The sequence below is a fragment of the Silurus aristotelis genome (assembly GCF_946808225.1).
Source record: "Silurus aristotelis genome assembly, chromosome: 19".
Lineage (NCBI taxonomy): Eukaryota > Metazoa > Chordata > Actinopteri > Siluriformes > Siluridae > Silurus > Silurus aristotelis.
This window is the reverse complement of record NC_139592.1, coordinates 3,125,297-3,144,562: the sequence shown is the minus strand read 5'-3', so window position 1 is coordinate 3,144,562 and position 19,266 is coordinate 3,125,297. Positions and strand designations below refer to the sequence as shown.

At 39.4% G+C, this 19,266-nt stretch overlaps 2 protein-coding genes and 1 long non-coding RNA gene across 3 annotated transcripts; 2 read left to right on the top strand and 1 right to left on the bottom strand.

The window, feature by feature from the left end:
- Nucleotides 1-834: 834 nt before the first annotated feature.
- rhoac (ras homolog gene family, member Ac) lies at nt 835-6,627 on the bottom strand. Its single transcript, XM_083521027.1, has 5 exons — nt 6,481-6,627; nt 4,597-4,752; nt 4,216-4,336; nt 2,041-2,171; nt 835-1,808 (listed from the first exon to the last, which is right to left on the bottom strand). Exons 2-5 carry the CDS (start codon nt 4,750-4,752, stop codon nt 1,635-1,637), a joined length of 582 nt encoding a protein of 193 aa, XP_083377153.1. The 5' UTR covers nt 6,481-6,627; the 3' UTR covers nt 835-1,634.
- A 21-nt stretch (nt 6,628-6,648) lies between these two features.
- LOC310714966 lies at nt 6,649-7,125 on the top strand. Its single transcript, XR_014530196.1, has 3 exons — nt 6,649-6,725; nt 6,849-6,944; nt 7,092-7,125. It is a non-coding gene; the product is annotated as an uncharacterized lncRNA (long non-coding RNA).
- Nucleotides 7,126-8,628: 1,503 nt separating this feature from the next.
- samhd1 (SAM domain and HD domain 1) lies at nt 8,629-19,228 on the top strand. Its single transcript, XM_083569488.1, has 16 exons — nt 8,629-8,908; nt 9,925-9,991; nt 10,546-10,618; nt 11,349-11,509; nt 11,951-12,066; nt 12,868-12,938; nt 13,228-13,410; nt 13,497-13,597; nt 14,230-14,338; nt 14,573-14,664; nt 15,097-15,212; nt 15,482-15,621; nt 16,416-16,505; nt 17,629-17,733; nt 18,429-18,566; nt 18,665-19,228. Exons 1-16 carry the CDS (start codon nt 8,737-8,739, stop codon nt 18,830-18,832), a joined length of 1,902 nt encoding a protein of 633 aa, XP_083425614.1. The 5' UTR covers nt 8,629-8,736; the 3' UTR covers nt 18,833-19,228.
- Nucleotides 19,229-19,266: the final 38 nt, after the last annotated feature.

Below are 19,266 nucleotides of genomic sequence, written 5' to 3'. Positions count from 1 at the left end.
ACTGGCATCAAATGCATGAATGTTTTTAAACTGGGTTTGGTATCAGAAAAGAAAGTAAAGAAATTTGAAATAAAAATAAAAATTAAAGAATAAAATAAAAAAAGGAAAGAAAACAGGCGAAAATAATAGTAAAGAAGAGAAATGAAAAAAACAAAACAAAGAAAGGAAAATAAAGGAAGGAAAACAGATGAAAAGTAAAGAAAGAAAAGAAAACAGCTCTGTTAACTTAAAGGGTAAAAACAAGTGCTTCATTGCGATTAAATAATTGTAAGTCATCTGCAGTGGTCAATTTAAAAATGTCTACATACAAAGTTCAGCCACAAGAGGGAGCCATTTAACAAACGTGTATTTCTGCTTATATCTAAGCGATAACACAATAAAATAATCTATAACCACAATAAACTGATCGACAATGACCAGAACCAGCAGCACTGTCTTATTAGGATAAAAAAAAAAAAAATCCTTAAAGTCCGTTTACATCTGTGGTACAATCCAAGACAATAACAAAAAGCTGATTGGCTGTTGTATGTTGGTTCATTTGTAGTTGTAATGCAGTGAATTATATTTGTACTAGGAAAAGAAATAACTACACCACCACGAAAACTAACAAAAACATCCTGCTGCTGGAGCATTTCAATGAGCATTAAAGGCAGCACAACTCAGGCATCTTCGGTTTGCAAGACGCTACTGGAACTACTTTACAAATCGCCTAATGTCTAATGAAACTAAAAATGACAAAGAGTTTACAAAAAGTGTTGTTGCATTGTATATATATATATATATATATATATATATATATATATAAAAAAAAACACAGTCAAAGACACAACTGGCTTTTCATTTTAATTTTATTTTTCTAAATGCAATGTTTTAAAAAACCGTATGCTTCTTTTTTTTTTTTTTTTAAATAACATGAAACCCGAACGCCAAACGTATCAGATCACTAATGTACAGCCCAGAATCCTGTAAGACACCAGGTATAGGGAGGGGAAAAAGATAGGGGGGAAAAAGGGGTAGTGGGGGTAGTCTAAATACACTCATTTACAAAGAAAGATGCGCATGCATTCATATACACACATATACAAACATACGTACAGTCAGTTCAACACAGTCACTGAAGACAGGAAAAGAGATCAGGATGAAAAACAGTGGAGACCAAAAACAACAACAAAAAAAAGGCCTAATGACGGATTCCTTAAAAAAAAACAAATAAACAAATAGACCCTGCACTGGGTACCAAAACTGAGATCCTCACACCCTTGTTCACTTCCCCTTAAATATAAAGTATTACTGGCTTGTAAACTAGCTAGAATATAATTAAACGTTATAATATATACGTTATTTCTCATCGCTCCCATGTTGACGGTGCAGCAGTGCCTTCAAGGGAAAATGGACAAGAGGGTATTAAAACCATTACTGAAACGAGGCCCTGTTCTGGGCTTCTAATGACAGATTAATGCCGAATCTCTACGCTGTTTTAGACGTCCTTATCATGTATCGCGGCTTCGCTAAATCAACCCCGTCTCTGATTGGCTGTATCAGTATCATGGGAATTAAACCCCGCCCTCCCTCCCTGTTTCATCCCGGCAGAGTTAAAGATCCTCCGACCAGCCTTGTAGTTTGGATCGGCGTGTCTATAACAACAGGCAGCCGTTCTTCTTGCCGCGCTTCTTGGCCTGCAGCGCCGCCCTGGTGGCCATTTCGAACACTTCCCTGACGCCGTCTTTCGTCTTCGCCGAGCATTCTAAATAACCGAAAGCGTTGATCCGGTTCGCCATGTCGCGAGCTTCTTCAGGTTTTACGGGCTCCTGCGACAAGATTAACGAAACGCACAAAATCAGAATCGTCTTCGTTAGCAGGTAGCATGCTGCATGTACAAGGAATTTGTCATGATGTGCTGGTTATATATATATAAAAAAAATGATATATATAAAAAAAACAAAAGAAAAATTAAATAAAAAGTAAAGAATTAAATCGGATGGGATACATCAGTGGTGCGATTCGCTTTATAAAACAATGAACTAACAGAAAAGTAAAAACCTGTTTCATCTTGGAGAGCTCTCGTCGAGTGTGCTCGTCGTTCCGCAGGTCCTTCTTGTTCCCTACGAGGATGATGGGGACGTTCGGACAGAAATGCTTCACTTCTGGCGTCCACTTCTCTGGAATGTTCTCTGGAAAATTTGAAGAAAATGGAGGGTGTTAGCGTTGGTGATAAATTTTCTTTTTTTCACTTTTCAAATGTTTCAACAGAATTACAAAAATATTTCAGCCCAGCAAATTGTTTAATGAAGATTAAATTCTGAGTGCAGCTGCGACAACCAATCGATAATAATCGATAATGAAATTCGTTGTCAAAGAATGACGTTATCAATTAGTTGGGCTGCTCAAGTATTGGTTTAGCGTAACAAGATAATACAGTAAATGGAGAGTCAACCGACAGCAGGAAAAGGTGTGCGTCCCAAGTCGTCTGAGGTACGATATTAAACGCAACAAAGAAAACTGTACCTGGAAGTTATGTAAAGCGGAGTTTGTGTGGGATGGAAGTAGCACGGTGTTGCACGAGCACGTGAAAATAAAACACAGTGGTGTGACGGATGAAACTGTTTAATCCTCATCACGTTGAAATGTTAGTTTACCGAAGTGTTATTGTGTAAACTGTTTGTAACTTCAGGACAGTCGCACCGGATCTGTTCTGTCGTTGACTCGCGAGAATCAGGTTGCGCAATCAAATCGCGACATCATGATGAATTCATGCACATTAAAACAGTGTGAACAAACACAATCAAAAAGCAGCAATACAGCAGCAGTAAACGATTACATTTCTAGTCACTTTTGTGGTTTTCAACAAATGATTATGCATTTGTACACCAACACATTTTACCCCTTTTTTTTTCGAGCCTGTGAGCTTTTGTTTGCTTCTCCATTCATTTCTATTTTTATAGCGTTTGTCTACTACAACAGTAAAGTATCTGTTTTTAAACGTGTTTTGGAAACTGCGGCTTTACTGCGTTCACGTGCTTGTTTTAAATGTTTGTATATTTAATTTATGCATATATTTAATTATACAAAATATGATTAATTATTTATTCGATACCCTCTTGGGCCAGCTGCCACTCTTGGGCCCTTGAGCAAGGCCCTTAACCCTCTATGCTCTGGGGGTCCCTTACGAGGAAAATATCAAGGTCCGTGACGTGGGGCCGCCTTCCCGTGGGCTCACCACCTGCAGGAGGGACCGTAAGTGACGGTGCTGTGAGGATTGGGCAGCAGTCGAAGGCGGGGGCCTGCTTAGACTGCTGCCCCCGTGACCTGAATTACAGATAAGCGGGAGAAAATGATGATGATATATTCGATACTTATATCTTCACATGTGAACAAAATCTTTGTGTAATTTTTTCAACAAAAAATTGTCTAAAATAAAGTTTAGATTTTATATTGATTTTTCTAAAGCCTGGTTGTCAATTTGCCATCTGCAAAATACAATACAAATGTTGATTTACAAAAAAAAAAAAAAAACCAGCATGAGGGAATCCCCAATTCACTCCTCAACAAACAGCACTATACGCTTTAAAATCTCTAAATTAAAAGTATTTAATCGTTTGCATTTTTAACTACACATTTATACATAAATACCCCGAATTAGGGTTTTCTATAGCTATAATAAGTTATAATATTATTTAATTAGAAAAATATACTTTTTTAAAAATCCGATTAATCGGCTAACCGTAATAAATAAATAAATAAAAAATTATAATAAAATAAATTCAGATTAATCGAAATATTCGTTATGTGCAGCCCTAATACTGACTGCATTTCGGGAAATGTTCTGTTGTTAGTGTTGAGTGTCCTGTCGTGTGTAAGGAACTTGATCCCAGTGATTATAAAAAAAATAATAATAATTTTATAATATATTTAAAAATATTAAAGATTTTATTTATATTACCTTTTTTTTCCCAACATTAATATTTATCTCACGTAATTTGTTGTTTAGGCACTGATTTCATTCTGATTGCTATGTATATTCGTTGTTGTTCTTCTTATATGTTTGTTGTTCATTGGCGTTAATAATATTGTAATACTGAGGTCTAATCTTGGACTTGGAAGTAATTAAGCGTATAAATAACGATATTCACATTATTCTTTTACATACCATCCTCCTGGCTGAGGGATAAAATCGCTGAACACTGAAAATATCTGAGAACTTGAGACATGGCTCACCCAAGCTATCAGGACTGTCTATAGAGAAGCACATGAGGATGACGTCCGTGTCTGGGTACGAGAGTGGCCTCAGGCGATCGTAATCCTCCTGACCGGCAGTATCCCACAGAGCAAGCTCCACCTGCACATGACCACACACACACACGATGTACATCATTCCCCATGCCATTTTTCCCTTCAGTTTGTCACCTGTTTGTACTTTGGTGTCGCTCCACACATAGACAATGAACGACTAGAGGAATTACTATATGTGGAACTACAAAAGATCAACGACTGGTGCATCAAATCATTCTTTTCCTCAATCAATAATCCTGAGTGCCTTGATAATAAAGTTTCTTTAAACAATGAATAAATAAACAGAATCAAAGTTAAAAACCACACCTGCTTTCCGTCCACCTCAATGTCGGCGACGTAATTCTCGAACACGGTGGGGACGTAAACCTCGGGGAACTGGTCTTTACTGAACACGATCAATAAGCATGTCTTTCCACAAGCGCCGTCCCCGACGATCACCAGCTTCTTACGGATCGCCGCCATCTGAAAAGCACGATTCGGAAAATTCTGTGTTTATTCCGGAGCGCAAAAGTCAACAAAAGGTGCATTTTAATCATAAAATATGTGTGAAGAACACAGTTTATGTATTTACATGAGGAAAAAGAAAGCTATAAATAATAAAAAGATAGATAGATAGATAGATAGATAGATAGATAGATAGATAGATAGATAGATAGATAGATAGATCAACTATTTAATAAAAAAAATAATCGATAAGTTTGGGTTTTAGCGTGATGGCAATACAATACAGTAAATGAAGCGCAGTACAGGGTCAACTGGCAGCAGGAAAAAGTGTGCGTCCCAAGTCGTCCGAGAGCATTTTATATTAAACGCAACAAAGAAAACTGTACCTGGAAGTTATTGCAAAGTTGAGCGTTTGTGGGATAGAAGTACCACAGTGTTGCACGAGCACGTGAAAATAAAACACAGTGGTGTCACAGTTGCACGGTGAGCAGAAACTTTCAATTCTTATCATGGGAAAAATAGTGAAGTTTAATGAAGTGTTATTGTGTAAATTGTGTGTTTGTAACTTCGAGACAGTCTCACTGGATCTGTTCTGATTTAGCGAGCTTAAAAGCGTTGCATTACAGTATTACCAGTGTAGGACCATCAGGGCCAGCAAGGTCTTCTCAGCTTGCCTCAAGTCTATCAGAATCACTGACTTAATATATTTCTGTCCATAAATATGTATTCAATTATTCTATTTGAGTCTATTCTCTTCGCCTTCATAGCTTTTGTCTGTATGAGTTTCTATCCAATCAGATTGTGTGTTTCAGACCAGAACTGTGAGCACTGTGGGCTTATTCCACGCACTTCATGTTGTTTAAAGCCGTTCCAATCGGACTGCGAGGTGCCGACTGTCGTTCTTTGATTGGATAATCAGAGGGTTAGTCTGGAATATCAAATCAGTAGACCGAGAAGAAGAAACTGATTTGGTTGCAGATACACATACCGATATTTTAAAAAGAATGGACATTGTAAAGAAAGAATTAAAGTTTTTCATTCATACATTATTTTCTTTCCTGTGGAATTTGCACAAAAATTCCCCTAATTTCCAATCTCCAAGAAAACAATTAGGAACAGAAAAAATGCAGGGAAAACCCAGATCATTTTATGAGCTTAATATTGATGCTTCTGATAAAGATGATGCATGCTTCCTGTATGTATTATTTGATACATTGGCAATAAAAAAATGTAATTAAAAGAGATGGACTACTCAATTATGTTTCCTGTACATAACCTATGGAAAGCTTGCGCATGCGCATCGAGTAGAAAATGAACGAATCACTCTGAGTCGTTCTTCTGAGTCATATTAAACGATTCGTCCATGAACGACTCGTCGCTACCCGGATGTTAAAAAAAAATTACACAAACCCCGTGAACGCGCTCTCGGCCCATCCCGAGGCCTGTACAGCACAAACAGCGTCACCTCGACACGTTTTATACACAACAAATGCGTTAAATCACAACAATATTGTCAGTATTTAAGAAATTAAATAAAATGAAGTTGCCGAAAACTGCTCTAAAAAGCCGGCTAACAGCGGACGCGGGCTAACGGTAACTAACGCCAGCTCCATGCTAGAAAACTCCACTGAGCGCTTATTACCGCTTATAAAACCGTCATCCTTCAAAAAACGTCGTTCCAACAATATAAATCTGAAAACACGCGTTCGCTCGCTGTCATTTTTATTTGTATTTATTTTCCTTTACCGTTTCGCTGAACGCCGAGGAAGTAGCGACTCACTTTCCTGTTCGACTTTAGGCCCCGCCCACCTATGGCTCCGCCACGCCTCTTCCCGGAAGTGCCACGCAGTAAAAGTGTACGCGAGCGAGTAGCGGTTCTCGATTTCAAAATAAAAGACCCACTCCGTTCGCTTCCTCAGCTTTATATCAATATATGAGGTGGTGAAAAAAAGTTTCAAGACTACCCACAGTCACAGGGAGCACCGACCTTCGTAAGTCAATGTGCCAAAAAACATTGTCCTGTTCATATCGGGATAAATTAACATATTATTCAGTAGGTATATTGGTTGGCGCTATTTTTTGTATATCTGTCTTGTATTGTCTGTTTGCACTAGGGTGCACACACAGTCACAAGGAGCACCGATCTTCATAAGTCAATGTGCCAAAAGACATCGTCCTGTCCATATCGGGATATACTAACATATTATAAAGTATGTATGTTGGTCTGCGCTATTTTTAGTATTTTGTGTATATCTTTCTTGCACTGTCTTGTATTGTTTGTTTGCACTTTCTTTTTTTCTTGCACTGTTGCATTGGGGAACAACACTGCTGGCTTGTTCGTATATCATATGGAACAGCCCAGGTGATCCTCATGTGGGGTTTGAACATGCGACGGAAACTTGGCAGGAACAGCACATTTGAAATCTACCAAGAAATCTATCGGCGTGCCGTGGACAACCCGTCCTTCATTTCGAGAATCATTACCGTTGATGAAACTTGGGTGCATGGGTACGACCCTGAGACTAAGCAACAGTCTTCACATTGGAAGAGCCCATCATCTCCATGACCAAAAAAAGTGAGGCAGGTTCGCAGCTCGACTAAATACATGTTCATCGTCTTTTTCGACATTCACTGCATTGTGCATTGAGAATTCGTCTCTAGAGTCCAGACCTCCAATAGTGATTTCTATTGTAATGTTTTAAGGCGTCTGAGGGAGAACAAAGCTTTTTGATACCACCCATTACAATAATCACCTTTTTCTGCTGGCTTAAACTCTACCAGGATCATATATTTTAGTATGTTTTTTGCTCTTGAATATGTATTAAATGATTCCTAATAATCTATTCTCTTCATTTCATATCAATCAGATTTCAGTCGTCACAGCACGTGTTACCGGGGGTCAAAGAAATTTGCTGTGCGCCATTCAGAATCAACAGTGTGGGCTCTTGTAGTGTAAACTCCATTTTGCCTGAAGGCTGTTGCTTTAAAAACATCGGATTTACACATCCTGTGATTGGATGGTCCGAGAGCGCACTAGCAAGAGCTCCCAAATATATTCATGTGGATTAAATACATGTTTTTTCATTCCAGGATAACTGTCCTTGGAGAAGCATTATTTATTGATTTTATTTCTCTGCAGGTGAATCCTGGGTAAATTAGATATAAGCATATTTCCTTTATTAAATCTTTCACATAATAACACCAAAGTGTTACATTTGTACCTGCAACCTTTTTTCTTCAAACAACTTTAAAATGTCAGAAGCCTATTATAAAGTACTGACTGATATATACTTTTTGGGGACGTTCTAGTTAAATTATAACCCTGGTTTATAGGTTTTCCTGTACAACATATATTAGAAAGAGAGATGGGACTTTTATTTATATTTTTCCTGATCCGGTTTCAGCAATTATATCGTCTGGCCCAATCAAGTTACACCTTTTCATTATGAGCACTTCCGGGTTTAGATAATAGGCGAAAGTTAAGTATAAATTTTAGATAAGTGAATATGCTACGACATTTGCAGCCAAAATATTAGATTTATTTTTATTTTTTTTATATACAATGAGGATTGTATTTTCTGGAGAAATCCTTGACTGAAAGCACTTAAAGCTGGCTGGGGCAGAAAACAAGGGATTGTGGGTTATGTAGTTTTTTATGACGTAACTTTCTTGTGAAATTAATAAATTAAATACAATGTAAAAGAAAATACTATTAATTTCTAAGAAAGAAAGAATTTTTGATGCAGAATCTTTAATGGGAAGTCGAACTACACTGCTGATAAGTAAAGTTTTTGATTAGGTGAGATGACGAAAAACTCGTTCGGAATTCGCTTCCGGGATTTTCGAAATGACGCAAGGACCGCTCTGTGACGCTAGGAGGCAGTGCGGAGACGGCGATGTGCGAAGCCAATAACCGCCAAAGACAAAAATAGAGCCGGCTTTCTGCAGGAGGGAGAAAAGCGCAGACTCAGCGGCGTTCAGTCACAGTCACAGTCACACGTTATGGACGTCCGAAAGCGTCCGAGAGAAGAGCCGCTGTGCGCGGATATCCTCGGCACCCCGGAGAAGCGAAATGCGGCGACAGAAGACAACAATTTCAAGCAATGGGACACAGAGGAAATCTGCTCTTATCTCCGACACAACGGGCTCGAAAAATGGGAGCAAAAGTTCAGAGGTGATTTACTAAAAATTATAATAACTCACTTCACCATAAAACCGCACCCAAAAATGTTATTTAAAAACAAATTCAATATTTCATTAAATTTCTGTCTACACCCGTTCTCCGGCGAAAGCTCCACCTCCTGCATGAATATCTTCTAAAATCCTTTCACTGATTAGCAGCTGTATGCCGAGGGGGCGGGGCGTAGAGCTTCCAACCAATCGGAGCTCTTGTCGCAAAACGGATGGAAGAAAAAAAATCCCAACTTGTTATATATTTTAATAGGAAAATAATAATAAAAGATGAGGGAATATATAATAATATTTGTTATACACAGGAAAATTATATTAATATTGCTTTTGTTTGCATTCTTTTAAATGACAATTATATGTAATTGTAATGTAAATATATGCAAATTGTTTAATAATGATGTAATAAATCATTTTTTTTTTACATTGAAATCTTTATATTTGGATTATTAAAAGTGAAGGAAAGAAAAGAATGAGGGAGAGGGAATGGTGGTGAGGAGAATGAAGGAAGTGAGATTTGGATAGAGATAAAGAGGAAGCCAGTAAAAAAGAAAGTAGCTTGAAGCGGTTTCTGGGGAATCTGGGGTCAGAGCACAGTGTCAGCCATGATGCAGCACTCCTGGAGCACAGAGGGTTAAGGGCCTTCCTCAGGGGCCCAAGAGTGGAAGCTTGAAGATACCAGCGTAATGGAACAGAAAGTCAGACACAGAGAGAGAGAGAGAGAGAGAGAGAGAGAGAGAGAGACAAGGACAGGCTCAGATTTCTAAACTGTGTTTATTCCAAGTGTATTGGAGGTGAGAGAGACGACCCCAGAGACAGACAGAGCAACACTGTCCTCGATCGTCCTTTATAGAGCGTGTGAATAGTTCATTATTCTGCTCCCACACCTCATATATTTTGTCGTGTGTGTGTGTGTGTGTGTGTGTGTGTGTGTGTTTGGGAGGGTGACCTTGCATGTGAATGTGTGTAAATGATTGTGCCTCTTGGTGTGTTTATCCACAGAACAGAAGATAACAGGAGTCGGGGTGTGCTATCTCACTGAGCTCCACCTGGAGAAGATGGGGATAGAGTGAGTATGTAGTTGTGGTGTAGGGTGTGTGTGAGGGTGCGGTTGGGGGTGTCTGTGAGAGAGTGTGGTTGTTTGGGGATGATTTGCTAGGGATGTGTGTGTAGCGTGTATGAGAGGGTGGATATGGGATGGGGGTGGTGTAGATGTGGGATGGGGTGGTGTGTCTGATAGGGTGGTGTGTATGAGATGGTCGATGTGGGGTGGTGTGTCTGAGAGGGTGGTGTGTCTGAGAGGGTGGTGTGTATAAGAGGGTGATGTGTATGAGAGGGTGGATGTAGGGTGGTGTGTATGAGAGGGTGGTGTGTATGAGAGGGTGGTGTGTATGAGAGGGTGGATGTGGGGTGGTGTGTATGAGAGGGTGGTGTGTATGTGTGTTTGTTATATTTGTTCTATAATATTATAATAGATTTTGAACACTGAAAATTGTACTGCGTGGTGTTAGTGGTTATATGATGACTCAGCACTTTTTGAATAAAGTTAAATGTGATTTCCGGTTCTCCTTCTGCTCTCTCTCTCGCTCTCTCTCTCGCTCGCTCGCTCTCTCTCTCTCTCAGGCCACTTGGCTGCCGTCTACAGATCCTCCACTGTTTCCTTAAACTCTGCCAGATCTCATCCGAGTCCATGAAGGTGTGGTGTTTTCTTTTCTGGCTTTATTCCAATGTTCTGGAACCAAGTTTTGTTTTCCTTATACTGTAATAAAAAATGGCAAAAAAAAAAAGCAACAAACTCAATTCAACACGTCTCCTTTCACTGTAGCCACAGCTGCACCACCCGCATGCATCATCTCTAGCAGAAGCATTGAGATGAACCAAAATTACCCCTTTTTTTATGCATTAAAAAAAAAAAAAAAAAGCATTGTTTTTTTCTGGGGATTTGAAATGACGCCAAATTGGGTATTTTTGTGCTGCAGGAAGGAAAACGCATAAGTCTCAAAAGTGCAACTTGTATCTGCGCCTTTAGAGGGTCCTGGAGTAAACAAGTTGAAATCTGATTAGTTAAGCAACATGGATGTCTGCAGTGTTTGTCAGTGAAGGCCTTAGTGCAGTTCCCGTTAATCACGTGATGTGACTGCTGAAATCTGATTGGATAGAAAATCTAAGGAAAACTTGCACTTGAGAGAAACACTATGTATCGAAGAAAATAGTCTACTGGGAATCATTTAATACATAATAATAGACAAAAATGTGAAAAGTAAAAGAAAGTGGGCGGGGCTTCCGGGAATCCATACCTAAATGGCGGAGAATTGAATTAAACAAATAGCAAACGTTCTGTTGGAATTTGTCACTTTGCACAACCTGTATTAGTTATCAGTAATGGAAAAATAGAACCGTGATAATAAGTTCTGCTCGTCCTTCAGGTGTTCAACGATCCGATTCACGGCCACATCGAGCTCCATCCTCTGCTGGTGCACATTATCGACACTCCCCAGTTCCAGCGTCTGCGGCACATCAAGCAGCTGGGAGCCACGTACATGGTGTTTCCCGGAGCTGCACACAACCGCTTCGAACATTGCATAGGGTGTGTGGGTGTGGGAGTGTGTGTGTGTGTGTGTGTGTATAGACATGTCGCAGGAAGTTAAACCAGTTTGTCTGGATTTGATTTTATATAATTATAAAGACGCGAGGTGCAACGTACAACTGAAACCATATTTTATTAAAGATAATTTTATTGATGAATGTAATGATTCAGCACACAGGACAACTCTGAAGAACGTGTATATATAACCAGATGAGCAGATTTCATGATGAACTCTGTAGCTAGAGCAGATGCATGCTTGAAGTGCATGAAAATGCAAATATCCCTCTAAATTTAGTTGCTTATATATTTTAAAAAAATGAATGCGAGATGAGATGCTGTCGTGCACTCGACTCGAATTAGTCATTAAAGCAACGCAGAAGGGATGATTTTTCCTCTATTGTTATTGTTCTATATCATTTCCTGTTTATTCCTGTGTCTCAGCGTGGGATATTTAGCAGGTTGTCTTCTCCAAGCTCTGAACCAGAGACAGCCCGAGCTCCTCATCACCAAACAAGACATCCTGTGTGTTCAGATCGCCGGCTTATGTCATGACCTCGGTAAGGACACACACACGTCAGACATAACATTATAAGATTTTAACAGTATGAGCGGTGAAGTGAATAACACTGATTATCTCTTCATCATTGCACCTGTAAGCGGGTGGTATACATTAGGCAACAAGTGAACATTTTGTCCTCGAAGTCGGTATTTTAGAAGCAGGAGAAATGGCTGAGCGTAAGGATTCGAACGAGTTTGACAAATTGTGATGTCTAGACGTCTTGAGTCTCCAAAACTGACTCAATTTTCAAAGCATAAAATCAGGAAAGACTGCTGCAAAGTGCAAAAAGTGATTCGAAAAGGGTTTAGAAAGTCTAAATGTGTGGTAATAGTTTGGTAAAGAATCAAATTTGACTGGAAAAATTAGCTGTCCTAATACTTTTAATCATATAGTGTATGTATTTATGTAAAATTTCTAAAATGATGTTTGCTGTTTTCTATGTAGTTTTGATTGTATTTAGGGAAGTGCCCAGGCCCGATGTATTTAGGGAAGTGCCCAGGCCCGATCATTACCCTTTTGTGTTTTTGATGCGCTCTGATTACTAACATTTCTTTGAATGTTCTTAATGTTCACTGCAGTGTTAATAACAGTGTGATGTAGATCCTGTGTGGCACAGAGCCATGTCCTTTGGACAAAGCATGAGTCATATAGGAAAGAAAACAGCATTGTTCCAGAATTAAGACTCCACTTCCTATTTTTTTAGTCGCATCATGAATTATTATTATTAATTTTTTTCAAACTTCTGCTTCTTCTTTTTTTGTTACAAAACCAAAAATGGTCATTTTATGATCTTCGGCAGGTCATGGTCCCTTTTCCCACATGTTTGATGGAATGTTTATTCCGAAGGTCCGACCTGGACTGAATTGGAAGGTAAGAATTTTAAAACTAATAATGGCAAAAGTTTGTGGACACCTGACTGTAAGATTGGTGTGTGCTATTTGTTTTTCACATCCCATCTTTCATTCAAATTTATGGAGCTGGATTTGTGTATTGGGGGCTTTGTCATTCTGGAACAGGTTTTAGGTCTCCTAGTTTAAGTGCAGGCTAAATTGAATGCTTCCAAAGACGTCCATATTGAAAAGTCTAGGTGTCCCGATACATATAATGGATTTGTACAGCGTGCATCCGTTTTTTTATTTTTTTATTTTCCCCTCTGAAGCATGAGAAAGCATCTGTGGAGATGTTCGACCACCTGGTGAAAGTGAACAATCTGGAGGATGTGATGAGGAAGTACAATCTCTCTCTACCCCAAGACCTTATCTTTATTAAAGAGCAGATTGCTGGGCCTCTGGACTCCTTTTCCTCCTCCTCCTCCTCCTCCTCCTCTTCCTCAGACAACAAGGTACAGCATCTGTGCGATTTCTCCTCACTGCAAAATACAATGTAATAGCAGAATAACTGATGTTCAGTTTCTCATTTTCTCACTAGTGGCCGTACAAAGGAAGAACAGAGGAGAAATCGTTCCTGTATGAGATCGTAGCTAATAAGAGGACCGGCATCGATGTGGACAAGTGGGATTATTTTGCGAGGTGAGTCTGTGAATTGAATCCTTGCTCAGGGGCCCAAGATTTGCAGTTTTGTAGATACTGGGGATTGATCCTCCAACCTTTAGCTTCAAGTGTGTTAGTAAAGTCAGGTAGGTGAGGTAATGAGGCCTGGGGTGCGGTCAGCCTTCACATTTATCTTAAAGGTGCTCAGCTCTATAGCAGGAGATCTTTCACTCCAACTTATGTAAACTATATCTTCAGGGAACTGGTTTTGTTCACAGGGGCATTGTCATGCTGGATGTAAGGAATTTGTATAGAAATAAAAACAAAACAAAAAACAAAAAAAACCTACTTGACCAAATTTAAAGGTATTTTTGTTATTTACATTTTAAGATGCTTTTAATGACTAATTTATGACAAAGCATGGAATTAAAAATAGGAAACAATAATTGCAATAAAAACAGCTAACTTTAGATATATACATGAAAACAAAATAAGTAAAATGAACGGCATAATGTGTAAGTTTTATTGGGTTTAAAGATCTTTGACGAAATAAAATATTTTGAGATTTTATGTATTTGTGTTATTGCTCCTGTGCAATTTGGACAACAGCAAATTTATTATTACTATTATTATTATTATTATTATTAATAATGTTTTTCTTCCTTAAACAGAGACTGCTATCACCTGGGCATCCAGAATAACTCCGACTACCGTCGCTTCTTCAAGTTTGCTCGAGTGTGTGAAGTGAAGGGCAAAAAACACATCTGCACCAGGGACAAGGTACAATCCATTCCCACAATGCTTTGCATTAGTTTGACCTACTTGATGGTTCTTTTGCCAAATCGATTAAGAACAAAAGTGCTTAAGGGTTAATAGAGCAGGTGCTAGTGCTGTATTTTAATAAAATGTCATTCTTATCAGTACTCTGCATTGTTGTGTGATCATTTGGAGCATTTTATTTTCACTTCTGTGTTTTAACATTACATTAATAGGTAATATTTTCTTGCTCCACAGGAGGTAGGTGATCTGTATGACCTGTTTCATACACGGAACTGTTTGCATCGACGTGCTTACCAACACAAAGTGGGTAACATCATCGAGGTCATGTGAGTACACGCACCATGTTGAGCAGAAATTTACACTCAGACCCTCAATATTGATTTTATTGGAGCTGAAACTGATCAACAAATGCAGTTATCGATTAGTTGGGCTGCTCAAGTTTCGGTTTAGCGTGACAAGATAATGCGGTAAAGGGCGGTCAGTACAGGGTCAACCGGCAGCAGGAAAGTGTGCGTTTTAAGTCATCCGATGCATTAAAGCATTTTACATTAAACGCAACAAAGAAAACTGTACCTGGAAGTTATGTAAAGCGGAGTTTGTGTGCAGAAACTGTTTAATCCTGTTTACTGTTTTATATGCAACTACAACTTCAAAACCAGAACCACAAAATGGAAGATCTGTCTATCTAATTAGGGTTTGGTCACTTCACCACAGAACCTAAACCGAGTCCAACAGTGTGATGTGTGTTTGTGTGTCAGGATAACCGAAGCTCTGGAGAAGGCCGATCCATACATTCAGATTCGCGGCACTTCAGGAAAGATGCGCAAAATCTCCGAAGCCATTGATGACATGGAGGCGTACACTAAACTCACAGGTCAGATTTGTATCAGATTGCCGATAACACACATCACAATCATCCAAAAAGCGTAATATCAATATATTCTAATCATCAAATCAGCCAGTCCTTAATGACAGTATTGCTGACCATGCAAAATGTTTTTTAATTCAAACGAATAGAAAATATTAATCTTCGCTTTAAGACTAAATGTAACTTTCATGTACCCGTTTCACATCAGTAATAACTGGGTGTGTGTATATATTAGTATGCAGTTTTCTGTTTCTAAACTCTCGACCGCTCTACAGATCACATTTTCGAGCAGGTCCTGTACTCGTCCGATCCGGCGCTGATCGAAGCTCAGTCCATCCTACAGAACATTCTCTGCAGACGCCTGTACAAATGTGTGGGGCAGACAACTCCTGACACTCACTATGAGGTCTCACAGGTCAGCTCACAATCTTTGTGGAATTACAGTCACCTGATCGATTCAGGTTCCTGTATAATGACACGAAGGACAGCAATCTTTGGTTAAAGGCATGCAGACGGAGACACGGACGATTTCAGTTCAACTTCATTCAGTCTCACTCTTTCAAATGTAGTGCAATAAACATGCTTATTAAAATGGTGTGTGCAGACACCCGTTGAATAATGTTTTTTTAACAGGTCAATTATTATGAAGATGAATCACATGATGGTTTAACTGGTTCCCACACCCAGGTGTGTGTGTCTGTTTGCATGAGTCATGTGTTTTTTTTTTTTTTTTGGGACTTAAAGTTTGCTGAGAAACGTGCAGACGTGGCCTTGAAATTAGAGGCACACAGACTCATGGAGATGCACAGACACACAGATGTTTTGAACTTGGTGTTTAGTCTCACTCTTTCCCACAAAGTGCAATAATTTTTGCTTATCAAGATGGGTCACATGATGGTTTAACATTCCCGCACCCAGATTACAGCTGTGTGTGTGTGTGTGTGTGTGTGTGTGTGTGTGTGTGTGTGTGTGTGTGTGTGTTCTCTCATTAATATCGACACAACACACCCTATGAATTACACTCATTGAGCAGTTGTCTGTAAATAGGCGTGTTTACACACACAAACTAATGATTAGCAAATTTTTTAAATTTACAATATTATAATATTTAAAAACTTTTTTTTATTTATAACCTAGTTTATTAATTATTAATTATTTTTAATTTCATGATTTCTGAAGCATCAGTGTTTCCTGTTTGTTTTCTCTCAGGCGATGTTAGCCGACTGGTCTCGCGAGGTGTCTGAGTGTAAACCCGATGGAGCGGACGTGGATTTGATGCCCGAGGACTTTGTGGTCAGCGTAAGTGAAGAAAATCTCTCATCATTTTTGTCTGAAGCAAAACCAGACAAACCTCTGGTGCAGGATGTGCTAGGGCCTGTACAAGAAGAACAAATGACAGAGTTTCCGCTTCCCGTTAGAGATCATTGATATGACGAACACATGGCTGTACTGCATCATCATGAGGCATTCAGATGTTGTGCCAACTCCAGTTGTGTCCCAACTCATGAAGAGTTTGGACATTAGACTTGAACAACCTCTTTATCGTGCCTAAAAAAAAAAAAAACATTCTACACAGCTGTTTCCCCATCATTGAACATTTAAAGGCTCTGGCATGAAGGAGGAGTTGTTGAATCTATAATGATCTCCGATGTATAACTATTTTATGAGTTGCTCAGGTACTCCTGGTTCCACAACTTCATTTGTGTATAAGACTGTAGAAAGGGCGTTAGTCATAATCACACACTTCGGTGTTTGTTATTTCTCACTCGCGGGTCTTTTCTATTGTTTTATTTTTGCTCATTATAAATCACACTCTTGATGTATGCGCCTGTGTCTCTGTCTGCCTGTCTCTGTCTGCGCCTAAATCTGTCTGCACCGCCTGCGCCTGAGTCTCTGTCTGCGCATGTGTCTCTGTCTGCTGTCTCTGTCTGCGCATGTGTCTCTGTCTGCTGTCTCTGTCTGCCCCTGTGTCTGTGCCTAAATCTCTGTCTGCGCCTGTGTCTGTCTGCGCCTAAATCTCTGTCTGCACCGTCTGCGCCTGAGTCTCTGTCTGTGCCTGTGTCTCTGTCTGCGCCTGTGTCTGTCTGTGCCTAAATCTCTGTCTGCACTGCCTGCGCCTGAGTCTTTGTCTGTGCCTGTGTCTCTGTCTGCTGTCTCTGTCTGCGCCTAAATCTGTGTCTGTGCCGCCTGCGCCTGTGTCTCTGTCTGCGCCCGAGTCTGTGTCTGCCTGTCTCTGTCTGCGCCTGTGTCTCTGTCTGCGCCTGTGTCTCTGTCTGCGCCTGTGTCTGTCTGCGCCTAAATCTCTGTCTGCGCCGCCTGCGCCTGTGTCTCTGTCTGCGCCGCCTGCGCCTGAGTATAGGAATGTGTAACGGTTTGGAAGAGTGACATTGAGAAGTGAACTAACTTTCTAATGCTGTGGCAGGTGATTTGTATGGATTATGGAATGAAGGAGAAGAATCCTGTAAACAACGTTTACTTCTACTGCAAGAACGATCCCACTAAAGCTATCAAGATCCGCAAGAACCAGGTATTCTGAGTTTCTTAGTCATGCAAGTATTATTAAGAAGTACCACTTCTCTTCTTCAGTCTCTCTACATTCCTCTTCATTTTATGCAGATTCTTTCTTGTCTTCTTCCTGTTCCTTCCTGATCTTCTCCTTTTTGTCTTCCTCTTTTTATCTTCATCTTCTCTATTTTTTCCTTGCTCTTTTTTTTTTTTTTTTATACTGACTCATCCTGATCTCCTCTCTCTCTCTTCAAGATCATCTCTATGATTCACCCTTCTTCTATTTTTCTTTTCTGTTCCTCTGTACCCACCTGATCTTTTTTTTCCTCCTCTCTCTTCTTCTCACATTTTCTCCTCTTTTTTTTTCTTCCTGTACTTCTTTCCATCTTGTTTCTGTTCATCCTCTTTTCAATCTTAATCCCTAATCCTTTTTTCCTCTTTTTCCTTCTCATCCATCATCTTCTAATTATTCTTATTTCTCATTCTTCCTGCACTTTGCCCTCTTCCCGCTCCACTTTCTTCTTCTTTCTTCTCTATATCCTCTTCCACATCTCACCACAATCAGTTATTCTCCAAATCCTCCACCCTACAGCAAACAGAATACCCACAGTGCACTGGGTTTTTAAAGGTATATTTTGGATGCATACTGATTTGAAGGACAGATGAGGATGTAGTGCAGTGAACCGGAACACACGGTCATGTGTTTCTCTCCTGCAGGTGTCCAAGTTGCTACCGGAGTGTTTTGCCGAGCAGCTGATCAGAGTTTACTGCAAGAAAACGGACGAAAGGTATCTGGAAGCGGCGAAGAAATACTTTGTACAGTGGTGCATGAACCGAAACTTCTCCAAACCACAGGTAAATCTCAGCTCCCTGCAGGTGTTTCTTCACACAGCAGATAAATGAAAGTAACTGACAGTGTGTGTGTGTGTGTGTGTGTGTGTTTGTGTGTGTAGGATGGCGATGTCACGGCCCCAGAGCTCACTCCACTAAAGCGAGACTGGCAGAATGAAGACGACGAAGAAAGCAACAGTGACTCGGATGTCCGAGGTCCAACGATGGTCAACGGCGGAAAACGCGTAAAAATTAACCTGTTCCAATCGCCGAAAGAGAAACCGAGCTAAAGTGTTTGCACCCCCTGCTGGCAGGATGACAAAAATGCTCAGGTTTTTTTTTTTTTTTTTTTTTTTATTGTTTTATTATTATTTTATTTGAAAGCTTTTCCTCTCAACACCATAACTTTAACAGTGTTTCTGTTAGTGGCAGTAAAAGGCAGGAGGTGTGTATTTAATGCTTACGTATTAATGCATATCAGTATTTTAAATTATAAAATAAATAATAATTATAAATTATAATAATAATAAATATAACAATAAGGCTGGGTGAAATTGCAAAAACATCAACAGCAACTGACTGATGTGATCTATGACATATAGGATAAAAGATTTATAAAAACTGAAACTGAACACAAGAATAAATTCTAAATGAAGAAAACTTTTAAAAATTGTTAAAAAGAAAAAGACACCAACGTGACAATAATAGACTGTCTGTGTCTCAT

Excerpts from the sequence above, each read along its gene's own strand:
- rhoac (XM_083521027.1), bottom strand. The coding sequence starts at position 4,752 with ATGGCGGCGATCCGTAAGAAGCTGGTGATCGTCGGGGACGGCGCTTGT. Across the intron at positions 4,337-4,596 it reads TTGAGGTGGACGGAAAGCAG|GTGGAGCTTGCTCTGTGGGA; the intron begins GTGTGGTTTTTA and ends GGTCATGTGCAG. Across the intron at positions 2,172-4,215 it reads AGACAGTCCTGATAGCTTGG|AGAACATTCCAGAGAAGTGG; the intron begins GTGAGCCATGTC and ends CAAATTTTCCAG.
- samhd1 (XM_083569488.1), top strand. The coding sequence starts at position 8,737 with ATGGACGTCCGAAAGCGTCCGAGAGAAGAGCCGCTGTGCGCGGATATC. Across the intron at positions 14,665-15,096 it reads GGTAACATCATCGAGGTCAT|GATAACCGAAGCTCTGGAGA; the intron begins GTGAGTACACGC and ends TTTGTGTGTCAG. Across the intron at positions 16,506-17,628 it reads CCGAGGACTTTGTGGTCAGC|GTGATTTGTATGGATTATGG; the intron begins GTAAGTGAAGAA and ends ATGCTGTGGCAG.